The sequence below is a fragment of the Gekko japonicus genome, unplaced genomic scaffold, assembly GCF_001447785.1.
Source record: "Gekko japonicus isolate JY-2015 unplaced genomic scaffold, Gekko_japonicus_V1.1 scaffold76, whole genome shotgun sequence".
Taxonomy (NCBI): domain Eukaryota; kingdom Metazoa; phylum Chordata; class Lepidosauria; order Squamata; family Gekkonidae; genus Gekko; species Gekko japonicus.
In genome coordinates, this window is record NW_015166420.1 from 1,146,227 (window position 1) to 1,159,225 (window position 12,999).

The 12,999-nt window shown below is 49.0% G+C and overlaps 1 protein-coding gene across 1 annotated transcript in view; it reads left to right on the forward strand.

Annotated features, from left to right (window-relative positions):
- Positions 1-12,999, forward strand: part of AGRN (agrin) — a 377,914-nt gene that overhangs the window by 249,872 nt on the left and 115,043 nt on the right. The window contains exons 5-6 of the mRNA XM_015411659.1: positions 7,662-7,877; positions 11,413-11,637. Coding sequence (XP_015267145.1) covers positions 7,662-7,877; positions 11,413-11,637 — 441 coding nt within the window. The remainder of the gene's footprint in view (positions 1-7,661; positions 7,878-11,412; positions 11,638-12,999) is intronic.

Here is a 12,999-nt window from a genome sequence, read left to right on the forward strand (position 1 = left end):
GAGCGGTTCCCTTCTGGGCATAGAGTAGGGGTCACTGGGGCGTGTGGGGGGGTAGTTGTGAATTTCCTGCATTGTGCAGGGGGTTGGAATAGATGACCCTGGAGGTACCTTCCAACTCTGTGATTCTTCTAAGGGGCGCCACACTTCCTGCCTCTCTTTGTTCACACACTGAGAGGAGCTTCGGGGTCACTCAGTACTGGAGAGAGGGTTCCTTTTGAGCCCGGGCAAGTTCACAGACTCATCCCTCCCAAAAAAGCTCTCCCCCTGGCCTTCTCTCTCTTTCCCCACCCTCATCAGCCCCTCCTCCCCTGGTCAGTGCGCACCCCCCCCCCCTCCAGAGGCAAAGTGTCCCGTCTTCCTGTCACATGACTGCATTGTGCGGATACTTCCTGTCACATGCTTGCAGTGCAGCGGCTCCTGTGCTGTCCCTCCCCGAGGGTTCAAGGTGCACTCCAAGTAGGGTTGCCAACCCCCAGGTGGTGGCTGGAGATATCCCGTTATTGCAACTGATCTCCAGGTGACAGAGACCAGTTCACCTGGACAAAGTGGCTGCCTTGGAAGGTGGACTCTATAACGTCATACCCCATTGAAGTCCCTCCCCTCCCCAAACGCCACCCTCCTCTGGCTCCACCCCCCAAAATCTCCAGGTATTTCCCAACCCGGAGCTGGCAACCCTAGTTCCAAGCCAGGCAAGACTGAAGACCGCTGGGCTGAGTGATCATGGCTTAATCCCAGATGAAAAGACACCTGCTTGGCTGTAGCTGGGAAGCAAAAACGCTTCGTGCCATGGCACCGGCTGGGAATTTGCGCCAGTCATGTCATCCCTCTGGCCTTGGAGACTCCAGCAGGTGCTACTGACACACGTCCAAACGTGTCCTTTCAACTGTAAAGGCTCGCGTCCTGCTGTTCTTTGTTTTGTTGGTTAACAAATAAAAACACGGTATCATAGTCGGCTGGCAGAATCTGAATTCTGTAGCTGAGATCCTAGAAAGAGGTCCATCGGTGGCTCTTAGCCACAAGGTATAGATGGGAACTCTCCGTCTGGGGCAAGGGATGCTCTGTCTTCTTGGTGCTTGGTTGGGGGGCAACAGTGGGAGGGCTCCTAGTGTCCTGGCCCCACTGCTGGACCTCCTGATGGCACCTGGTATTTTTGGCCACTGTGTGACAGAGTGTTGGACTGGATGGGCCATTGGCCTGATGATCCAACAGTGGCTTCTCTGATGTTCTTATGTTAACCCAAAGTGACACAGAACACATAAAAGCTAAACATATTTTTCGTCTAAACGTTAGGAAGATCTTCCTGACAGAGTGGTTCCTCGGTGGAGCAGGCTTCCTCGGGAGGTGGTGGGCTCTCCTTCTTCTTAAGCAGAGGCTAGATGGCCACTTGACAGCAATGCTGATTGTGAGAACTTAGGCAGGTCGTGAGAGGGAAGGAAAGAAGGGAGGAGCCAGTGCTCAGCTCTTGTGGCCCTTTCTCATATGCCGATCGCCACTTTGGGGTCAGGAAGGAATTTTCCTCCAGGCCAGATTGGCCCAGGGATCCTGGAGGATTTTGGCCTTCCTCTGGGCATAGAGCGAGGGTCCCTGGGGGGAATGGGAGGAGGCAGTTGTGAATTTCGTGCATTGTTCAGGGGGGTTGGACTAGATGACCATTAGGAGTCCCTACCAGCTCTGCGTTTCCGTGTTTCATAGTTAACATTTTCAAATGAGACATCTCGGTGCATGTTAAAACGGCCATTCAACAACTTGGAGCCGAGTGGCATCATGGCGTTTTGGAGATCTTCAGGGCAACTGGTTGGCCGCCGTATGAAACCAGATGCTGGACTGGATGGACCACTGGGTGCCTCTTACGTTAGTTGTCCATTGCTAAAGACTATTTTCCACATCTCCTTGTCGGGAAGGCAGGCAGCAGGGTATATATTTATTTATTATTTAGACTTCTAGACCACCCTTCCTTGTAGCAGGGCTCAGGGCAGTTTACAAGAATATAAAAACAATAGATGATTTAGATTAAGTTAAAACCATAATAAAATATAGCCTGATCTCATCAAATACACACATGAAACGGCCGTATTCTAGATCAGACCTTTGGTCCATCAATGTTGTCTACTCAAGACTGGCAGCAGCTCTCCAGGGTCTCAGGCGGAGGTCTTTCTTATCACCTACTGCCTGGTCTTGTTAACTGGGGATGCCGGGGATTGAACCTGGGACCTTCTGCGTGCCAAGCAGAGGCTCCTCCGCTGAGCCACAGCCCCTCCCCAAGCTGCAGCCCTCCCTCTCCCCCCCCCCCTTGGAAGCTAAGCGGGGTCAGTTCTTAGGAGGGATACCACCAAGGAGGATTCTGCAGGGGAAGGCCATGGCCAACACCCTCTGCTTCTTGCTTGCCTCAAAAGACCCTTGCTGGGGTTGCCATAAATCGGCTGTGACTTGACGGCACATTACACATGCGCGCGCACATTTCCTCATTAAGTCAGCAGCTGCCTCTCTCCATTGTTTTTAACAAACCAAGAGGGTGTTTGTTTTCCAGGCTAAAGATATATTTCAAAAAACATAAATACCCTTCGGTACATTTCCAGCAGTTCTAAAGAGACCTCAGCGGCTGCAGTGTGTGTGTGTGTGTGTGTGAGTGAGAGAGAAAGATATGGCAAGCTATGCGCTGTATGGTGCCCGAGTGCTCATGCGCACAGATCGACATGGAGAGGAGACGCATCCATCCCCCTGCTCTGAAATTTAACTTTTAAAGACCCCCGGGGAGGAAGCTGAATTCTGTATGCAGAGAACCTGAGCAATTTACATTAACAACATTTGGACAAGGCAGTCTGGGAAAGGCCAAAATGAGGAGGGTTTAGGAAGGAGGGGAATAGGAAAATAGGGACAGTCCCTGGTCAGTTGGGACTGTAGGCGTACGGCTGCATCCTTCAACCACTGAGAGAAAGGGAGCGATACCCTGCTGAGTTTTCCTTTCCCCAAGTGCTCATAACCTGCCGCATGTTCTGGCTTTTGCACGCACACCGAATTTGACAGTCTTCCAAATCCAGCTAGGCCTTTCTCTTTTTTGGTTGGTTGGCAACCCGACTTGCGAGGAAGGTGTTTGTGATTCATGTTGATTCTTATGGGTTTTATCAAAGAGAGTTGCCTCGGGGGCTTCTTTGGATGCTAATTGAGCCGTTCATTGATTATCGAAGGGCATCCTAACGTGTTTGGCTTCTGTTTATCTCGTCATTAACTGCCTTGGGTATATATAGAAGAGGCAGAATGTGTTTATCCTTGAACCGAGGGAAAAAAACACCAAGGGAACAGTATGCCTCGTAAGGGTGGGGGAGCGGGAAGACCTTACTCCATCTCTTTTGGACGTGACTGAGTGCTAGGTGCTGGACAGTATCCAGTCCCTATACGACTTGCATTTATGGGCAGGACCAGGGATATTGTGGAAGAGTCTCTTAACTCAGAGCTGAAGGGTTCCAGCAGAGAAGAGTCTCTTCCGCCACCGGGTCACTGAGATATTTTCTCTGGAGATCAGTGTTCCCTCTACGCTGAATTAGTGTGAGCTAGCTCACAGTTTTTTAGCCTCCAGCTCACACATTTTTGTCTTAGCTCAGGAAGCATGGACTCCAAGCAAACTAATTTATGCAGTAGCCAAATCACTTGCTTACAACTTTCATGCCGGTAGCTCACAAAGTAGAATTTTTGATCACAAGACTCAACAGCTTAGAACAAGGGTGTCGAACTCATTTGTTATGAGGGCCAGATCTGATATAAATGAGACCTTGTTGGGCCGGGCCATGTGTGTCATAAAATGTAATGACATGTAGCAGAGATATAAACTTTGAAAAGGACACAAACACAAAGGTTTTTTTTACTCAAAATAAAAACATGCTTAAAACATTAGCACTCTTGCAATGTTTTGTTTATTTAACAGTGTCTGATAACTGACACCTCTGATAACTGACACCTGAATTATTGCATCAAAATGCCTGTGCTGTTGCAATCTTGAGTGTGCTGTTCAGGTGTGTATCTGTAAGCTGCAAACCTATGATGACGCGGTGGCAGCAGAACTGGAAGAAGCAGCAGAAGACAGCCGGTTCCACTGCGTGCCTGATAGAAGCCCTCCGGGGGCCTGATGTGGCCCCTGGGCTGTATGTTTGACATCCCTGGCTTAGAGGGGGCATTACTGGAGATACCGGGGATTGAACCTGGGACCTTCTGCATGCAAAGTCAGTATGCTGTTCTAGTTGAGCTATGTTCCTCCCCAGGCCAACTATGCAAGCACAGACTATATAAACCTGTTCGGCTTATACAGAGTCAGGCTCTTGGTCCATCTAAGCGCTGTCATCTATTCTGATTGACAGCAGCTCTTCAAGACTCCAATCTGGGGGATCTTTCCTTGCTTTGCTAACTGTAACCCTTTTGACTGGATTGGATCTATTTTGTGGGGGGGGTTTGTGGGGGGATATTTGCATGCCAAGCACAGGTTCTGCTACTAAGCTATACCCCCTCCCAAGTGCAGGCAAAGTATGGGTAAGAAGAACAAAGTTTGAATCCAGGGGCACCTTTAAGACCAACAAGGTTTTAAGCTTCTGTGTGCAAGGCACACTTCCTCAGATACAGTGGAGCAGAACCTTCTCAACCATTACTTATAGGGGGTGGGTGAGGGTGGTTGTCAGGAAGGGCCATTTAGAGTCAAGATGCACAAGTACTGGGTGATTATAGCTGAGACTGGATGCAGTTAAGATCTGTGAATGGCAATGAATTAGCATAGAAGCACAAGAGTTGACAAACAGATGTGGGAAGGAGGTTTGAGTCCAGTGACGCCTACAAGACAAATAAAGTTCAATTCTGGGTACAAGCGAGAATCGAGAGACTTAAGTGCGTACACTCCTTCAGGTTCATTAAAACAGATTTCCTCAAATATTACATATAGGTGTGGTGGGGGCGTTAGTTGCCAGGAAGAGCTAATTAGAGTCAAGATGCCGATGTAACTGTGCAATAAACACCCTACCTGAATCGATGGGTAGGAAGGTTCTCAGCTCAGGCATATGTCCAATGGCCTATTTGAACATTTTACCAGAAAAAGTTGAGGGCTGTCCATCACTGCATCCCCTCCCCCAAATCCTGTGCTATATAAACTGGATTCTGCAATGTTGTTGTTATTGTTCAGTCGCACAGTCGAGTCCGACTCTTCGCGACCCCATGGGCCACATCACGCCAGGCCCTCCTGTCTTCCGTCGTGTTCCAGAGTTTGCTCAATTTCATGTTCGTTGCATCGATGACATTGTCTAACCATCTCATCCTTTGCCGTCCCCATCTTCTTTGACCTTCAGTCTTTCCCAGCATCAGGGTCTTCTCCAGCGAGGGGGCTCCCTTCTCATTGGGTGGCCAAAGTATTTGCGCTTCGGCTTCAGGATCTGGCCTTCCAGGCAACAGTCAGGCTTGATTTCCTTTAGGATTGACTGATTTGATCTCCTTGCAGTCCAGGGGACTCTCAAGAGTCTTCTCCAGCACCATACTTTGAAAGCATCTATTCTTCAGCACTCGGCCTTCCTTATAGTCCAACACTCGCGGCCATACGTGACTACTGGGAATACCATTGCTTTGACCATATTGTTGGCAGGGTGATGTCTCTACTTTTTATCATGCTGTCTAGGTTTGCCATCGCTTTCCTCCCAGGGAGCAGGCGTCTTTTCATTTCAATAGGAGTAAGTAAATAAGTATGGATTGTGTGTGCTGTAGTGTCTGAATAGTCCTGGCCTGGGTGACCCAGGCTGGCCCAATCTCGTTAGATCTCAGATGCTATGGAGAGTCGGCCCTGGTTCATACTTGGATGGGAGACCACCAAGGAATGTCAGGGTGGCTGCGCAGAGGCAGGCAATGGCCAACCACCTCTGTCTGTCTGCCCTGACCTGAATGGCTCAGGCTGGCCTGATCTTGTGGAAGCTAAGCAGGGTTGGTCCTGGCTAGTAATTGGAGGGGAAACTACCAAGGAAGTCCTGGGTTGCCATGCACAGGCAGGCCATGGCAAACATCCTCTGAACATCTCCTGCCTTTGAAAACCCCATGAGGGGTCACCGTAACAGCTTCAGGTTGACGGCACTTTCCCCAACCACAAGTGTCTGAATGAGATAGCCGTTGTGTTTTCAAAATGCTATGAAAATATCAACGTGTAATAATTTAAAAGAAAACTGCTATAAGATGATGCATAGATGGTATATGACACCGAAAAAGATTGCAAATATAAATAGTAATATGTCAAATAAGTGTTGGAAGTGTAAAAAAATAGAGGGCTCATTCTATCATATGTGGTGGACATGTGATAAAGCAAAAAGTTATTGGGCTGGGATACAAAAAGAAATGGAAAAAATTGTCCTGGAAGGACATTAAGAAGGAACCTGAAATACTACTGTTGGGACTTAAAATGGAAGAAGTCAATGTACAGAAAAGGACTGTGATGTGGTATATGATTACAACTGCTAGAATGACTTATGCTCAATGTTGGAAACAAGACAGAATTCCAGAAATCGGGGAATGGATAAAGAAATTGCTATTTATGGTTGAAATGGACAAAATGACAAGGAAACTTAAGAATCTTGAAGCAGAAGAGTTTTATGCAGATTGGAAAGATTTTAAGGATTACTTAGAGAAATATTGGGATGTAAAGGACAATTTGATTTGCTTTGACAATTATTGAAAATGCTATTAGAAGAAAGTTAATTATAAGAATATAATAGTAGAAGGAAGTGTTACCAGTAGATTGTGATTAAAAGATAAGAGGAAAATAAAGAAACTTTTAGGATTGGGCTGGAGGTTGGAGCACTGTGGGAAGCCAGAGGGGGTGGGATAATGGAAGAAATGATGTATAACAATTAATAATATGATGTGTATTGGAATTAATAATATATCGTAATAAATTGTTTTTGAAAAAAAACAAAAGGTGTTTGGAATTGAGTTGGCAAGGCCTGGGGGAAAAGCAGGAGGAAGAAGCAACATGGCAGTTGGGGATAAATGCGTGGGGATATCAATGAGGTATCTTTGGAGAGGACGAAAAAAATAAGACGAGGAGGGGTGCATGCTGAAGCTTGGCTCCATAAGCTGTGGAACCCGGTCATGCCGCAGCCAGGTTCAATTTACTGGCTCAGATCCTGAAACAGAAGGTGTATCCCAGAATCCTCTGAGGCACTGCAGGGGAGTCTGGGAAGTCTTCTCTGAAGAGAGCTTTGGGTACTAGCTGGGGTGAAAACGTTGTGTCCTGCAGATGTGCCGTTCAATGCTGAGTGCAAATGTTTCCTCTCTTTCCTCACTCTGAAGATTTCGCTACAGCCTTTCAGCTCTTACAAAACACATTGAATCTGCAAAGGGCTCTGCTGGGTTTAGTCTTGCGTGCCTTCAGAACAACAACAACATTAGCCAGGGTACTGCTGATCCCGCCCTATGATCATAAGTACTCTCAGAGATTTGCCCAAAGCTGCACACCGTAGGCCATTATGTCGGGGCGAGGGGAGTGGCAGCAGCAAGCCATTGTGTGCAGGTTTTTCAGATCCCAGTCCATGTTTATGTGGGTTTCCAGGCTGTTAATCTTTCCAACGAGGACTAGAAATGTCACTTATTTTTAAAAAGACATAAAAAGAGCTTCTTCCTAATGCCAACTCTCCTCTCTGTATCCACAGTGTGCCGAGGGGTGCTTTGTGGGTTTGGCGCCGTGTGTGAGAGAAGCCCCACGGATTCCTCCCAGGGAGTCTGCGTGTGCAAGAAGTCCATGTGCCCTTCGGTGGTGGCCCCTGTCTGCGGCTCGGATTATTCGACCTACAGCAATGAGTGCGAACTGGAGAAAGCTCAGTGCAACCAACAGAGGCGGATCAAGGTCATCAGCAAAGGGGCGTGCGGTGAGTGGCGGGTGCCCCGTCTGCCCTGTCAGGGCCCATAGATAACCCACTGCCCCTCCATAGGGCCATGGAAAAAAGACCAGAATATGGTTACCAGATCCCCAGCATCCTAAAGCCTGTCGTTTCTGGGGCACAATACAATGATTTCAAATCCTTGTGCCCAGGGCTTTTTTTGTAGAAAAAGCCCAGCAAGAACTCATTAGCATAATAGGCCACACCCAACAGCAGAAATTCATTTGCTTATTAGGACACACCCCTGACAGCACAGCTCATTAGCATATTAGGCCACACACCCCATGTTCGCAGAAGTGTGGTCATCCAGCCACACCCACCTTTTGCTTCTTATTCTGTTTACCTTGCTTGTTGTCAAAACCCAGGGCCTTTTTTTTGTAGCAGGGACTCCTTTGCATGTTAGGCCACACACCCCTCATGTAGCCAATCCTAATGAGTTTCTGCTGTTGGGTGTGGCCTGTTATGCTAATGAGTTCCTGCTGGGTGTGGCCAACTCGGGAGCCAGCCGGAACTCTGTTCCTGTGCGTTCTTGCCCAAAAATAGCCCTGCTTGTGCCAAATCCTGAGATCCCAAGAGCTGGCCATTCTAGACGAACCTCCCATGGCAGTGGAAGCTCCCATTTTCCAGCTTTTCAGGCATATTTTTTCTCTTGCTCCCTTATCTGACCGTAGCTGAGGGTGTGACTTGCAAGACAGGCAGTCCCAAGTCTGAATCCTGCCAGTGGCCGGGTTGCCAGGCCTTGCCAGTGGAGGTAGGGGGTCCCCACTGACAGGCGCCACCTCCCCGTGGGTGTCAGCTGAGGGAAGAAACAGGAAGTGGGCTGGGGAAGGAATAGGCAGTGGGAGTCGGCTGGGGAAGGAAACAGGAAGTCAGCTGTGGAGGAAACAGGAAGGGGCTGGGCAAGAAGTCAGGGAGTAGCTACAGGAAACAGGAAGGGGGTGTTGGCTAGGGAATGAAGTCGATGTCAGTTCGGGAGAAATCTTAGCTGGGAGGAAAAGGAAGTGGGTGACGACTGGAGAAGAAGTTGGTGATGCCTTGAGAGGAAACAGTAAGTCGGTTTTACTTTAAAAGGAAAGAGGAAATGTGCATCAGCTGGGGAAGGAACAGGAAGTGAGAAAGGAAACAGGAAATAAGCTGCAGAGGAAACAGGAAGGGGCTGGGCAAGAAGGCTGGGAGTGGCTACTGTCTGGGGAGGGAAGAGGAAGCGGTTATTGGCTGGGAAGCCATACTTAAAGGCAAGAGTTATCCGTGGCGGAGAGAAGGAAAGCCGGGTGCTTTGTAACCCTCTGTGCTCTGCCAAGGATCCTGTGATCACCCCACCCTGTTCTTTGGGCCTGTTTACCTCACACCACAGAGCCTTGCACACTCCTGCACAGACACCCCCCCACACACACACACCCTTGTGCACACAAGCGTGGCTTTCACCCTGGAGCAGCTTATTTTGCAGAGGGGGCTGGCGAGCGAAGCTAATGAAACCTCCTCGGAAGCGCGGCACGCATCCGCTGCGAGCGAGGAGCTGTGCAAATGAAACCCCCAGTCCACTTGTCTGAGAGTAAATTAACTTGACCTTTTTTTTTTCTCCCTCTCTCTCTCTCCTGATGAGAAGCTCCAGCTCACGATAAATCTGCGCTTCTCGGTTCCTGCTGGGGACGCTTGTCGGAAGCGAGGGAGGGGAAGGGAGCTGGGGGCACCAAGTGATTTATTTAAAATAATAATAGGGGATTGGGGGGGAGGAGGGAACAAGTGACAAATGAAACAGGGGGAAGAGAAAAAAATAATTAAATAAACGGGCGCCAGGTCCTATAAATAACACGTTGGCCTCCTCCTGATCAAACGGAGAATTGCTTCTTGATGGCTTACTCTAATTACGTTTTGCTCATGGTGCATTAAAAACTTCCTGTTTCCAATCCGATTAGGATCTGTGGGCCGAGTCGCAGCTTGCTTTTTTGAATTCTGGCTCAGCAAGCACCCGGGTCTGTGTAATGTGTTTTGATGCACTGTGCCATCAGTTCTGAACATTTACTGTGTGGATTTCGTCCACAATACACACAAGCTCTGGGGTGGGATCCAGAGGCCAGGGAGGTCAGGCATTTCCCTGAGATGTTTTGTCTGGAGAGAGACCTTTTCCCCACAAGGCCTGCTTTAGGACACCAGTTTCCTCATCCTCAGATCTGTTTGCATAGTCTAGCAACTCACAGAAGTCACGCTAGGAATCGGAAGCTGCAGTTGGTGCAGAATTCTACAGGAGTTCTCTCTTTTTTTGTATTTTTGGTATATTTTTATATGTGCGTGTGGGTGTTGGTGTGGTGTGTGTGCGCCTGAAAGTCATGGTGACCTCTAGTGACTGACTGTGTGTGCTCCTGGAAGCCATGGCAACCTCTGGTGACTGACCACTACTGGGGGCCTGAAGGATATTCAAAGAGGTGGCTGAATAAAGCCTGCCCCTGCCTCTCGACTGCTGGTATTTCAAGGAGGTCTCTCATCCAAGTACTTGCCAGAGTCGACCCTGCTTAGCTTCCAAGATCTGCCAAGATCGGACTTGCCTGGGCTGATAGGGTAAGCTTACAGAGGGGGTGGCGAGCAAGGGTTGCTTCCACATCGAGCCTTGTTCAGCATTTTCCTTTTATCTGCCTCATTAGCTGACTCATCTTCTGAAACCCAGGTGTTGCTACTTATCAGCTTGTCATTCCTGCTCCTGTAACGACTCTGCTCCCAGAATTAGCACTGATCTCTGTTGTGCAATTCAACGGGCGTTTCTTCATCTCCCTCAGGCTGTCAAGCGCTCTCTCTGTCTTCTGCGCTCTGCTGGCTCAGGAGAAGCTGGCAGTGACTTTTGTCTCCTGCCAGAATGAGCAACTCTCGCTTCCTGATGCTTCTTTCACTGGATCTGCTTCTAGACCCAGCTGCTCAGGAGGGCATTCCACTGGTGCAGGGCCTGATTCTTCCATTTCCTCATCCTCAGAGATAGAGGTAGCTGCCTGGCCCATGACAGGTTTTTGCATCCAGTGTAATCATACTCGGTTTACTCTGTGCATTGTTAGAGTTTTTCTGTTTTCCTGTTGTTTGGAGTTTGTTGTAAACCAAATCAATCAAATCCCGTTCAGGAAAAAAATGCCTTACAATATATCATGGCCGTGCAACAAAACTCTCACAAACTAGTGCAGTTTATCAAAATCACATATAAACTGTCAGATCAACTCTCTCCATTGCCTCTGCAAGCTTATCCGTTCATTACTCAGGGTCTGGGAACGACTTTTGGCCGCCACAGACGATGGTGGCTGGGAAAGTCAAATGCATGTCAGTATCGTTTAGCAAACAGATAAGTTTCAACGTTACAGGCCAGCTGGACAAACCTGGATAGCTTTAGTTGATTATATTAGTGACAATGCTGCCTGTCACACGGCGTGGACGAGCAGCAGCTGAGCAAGGGGCATTTTGCCGCAGTTTTGTGGCACCGTGGGTCAGCAAGACACATGCTTCCTACTGTCTTGATCTGATTTCTCTATCCTCTCCTTTCCTCCAGGTTCAAAGGACCCATGTGCCGAGGTGATGTGCAGTTTTGGCAGCACCTGTGCCCGCTCCACAGATGGGCATTCAGCCAAGTGCATCTGCCCGACCTCGTGCAGCGGTGTGCCCGAGAATACCGTGTGCGGCACTGACGGCAAGGACTACCGCAGCGAGTGCCACCTCAACAGGCATGCCTGTGACAAGCAAGAGAACATCTTCAAGAAGTTTGATGGGCCTTGTGGTAAGTTGGCAGGGGCAGCCGGCTGCCATTTTGTTTTCTCTTTGATGGGGGAGGAGGGCGCTTAGTGACGTTACTTCCCCTGTAGCCTTGACAGTACCCTGGGTAGAGATAAAACAGGGATCCCTAGCATGTGATAGCAGAAAACAGCAGAAAACACCAAGGGAAGACCATCAAAGATTAAATGCACTTGAAATGTCTGAGCATAAGATACATTAAGTAAATGTTTAAATTGCAAATAAACATCTATAATGAGTTGGTGGTACCCTGATTGGGACAGGAGACTCCCTGCCCTCGGGGTCCTTCGCCCAAGCAGCAGCAGGAGGGGGGGGGAAACAGCATTGTGTGCCCTGTTATATCACTTCCAGTGAAAACCCACAAGTGAGGGAGGGTAGCTCTAGGAATTGCTGGACACTCTCTGGTTTGACCATAGAGATTCTGATGATTCCTAGAGCTACCCTGTATCACTTCTGTGTTTTCACCGGAAGTGATGTCATGGTACTCGCAACATCGCAGCCTCCCCCATGTCCCCACCACCCAAACTTCCTGTGGGTCACCAGGCATTGCCTGACACGTGGTGAGGCAGCCCCTTGGGCTGGCTCTCCAATGAGGTGAGGCGAGGCAGTGGTTCTCGTCTTGTGCTGTCTCCTCCTCTGACAGCTGATGTGAGTCCTGCTGAGTGTGCATGATTTGCTGTGCTGTCCCGTGGAATGGGGAGGGAAGGCCATCTGCTCCAACTGCTGAGGTGGGGGAGTGATGTGGGGGGTACAAGCCAGGCAGGGGCTGTGAGGAAGTCTGCTGTTCCCCCAGACCTACTGCCCGTGGCCCTATAGAGGCAGCTCGTGTCGGATGTTTAATATCCAGCTGTCAGATCATGGTGATCTATGTGTCAGCAGGCAAGCTGCTGGAAACCGGTCCTGACTAGTTAAGACCTGATAAGGCATGAGGTCAATGACAATGAGTCAGCACTTAGCTGATTGGATGCTGTATGTATATAACTGGACAAGTGCAGCCCTGTTCATTCTCTTCTCGTGTAATGGTGATTGGCGGAGCACTTTGTCAGCAGACTGTAAATATTGTAAATAAATTCTGTACATAGTTTACCACAGGACTGTCTTGTGTGGTGCAATACAGAGCTTACTCTGCAACTGAGTGCTGGTGAGTGGCTGGTGAGTTGGAGTGGCTGAAATAGTCCTGGTGGCTGACTACTGCTGGCTAGGAGTAGACACGCTGTGCTACACGCAGCGGGCAACAGCTCGGGGGTGTGTGTCTCATTGTGCTTAGAAGGCTGCCTCGTCATCAGTGCTCCCTCTAAGCCGTGGAGTCTTCTGAGCAAAAATTCTACTTGGTGAGCTCCTGGCATGA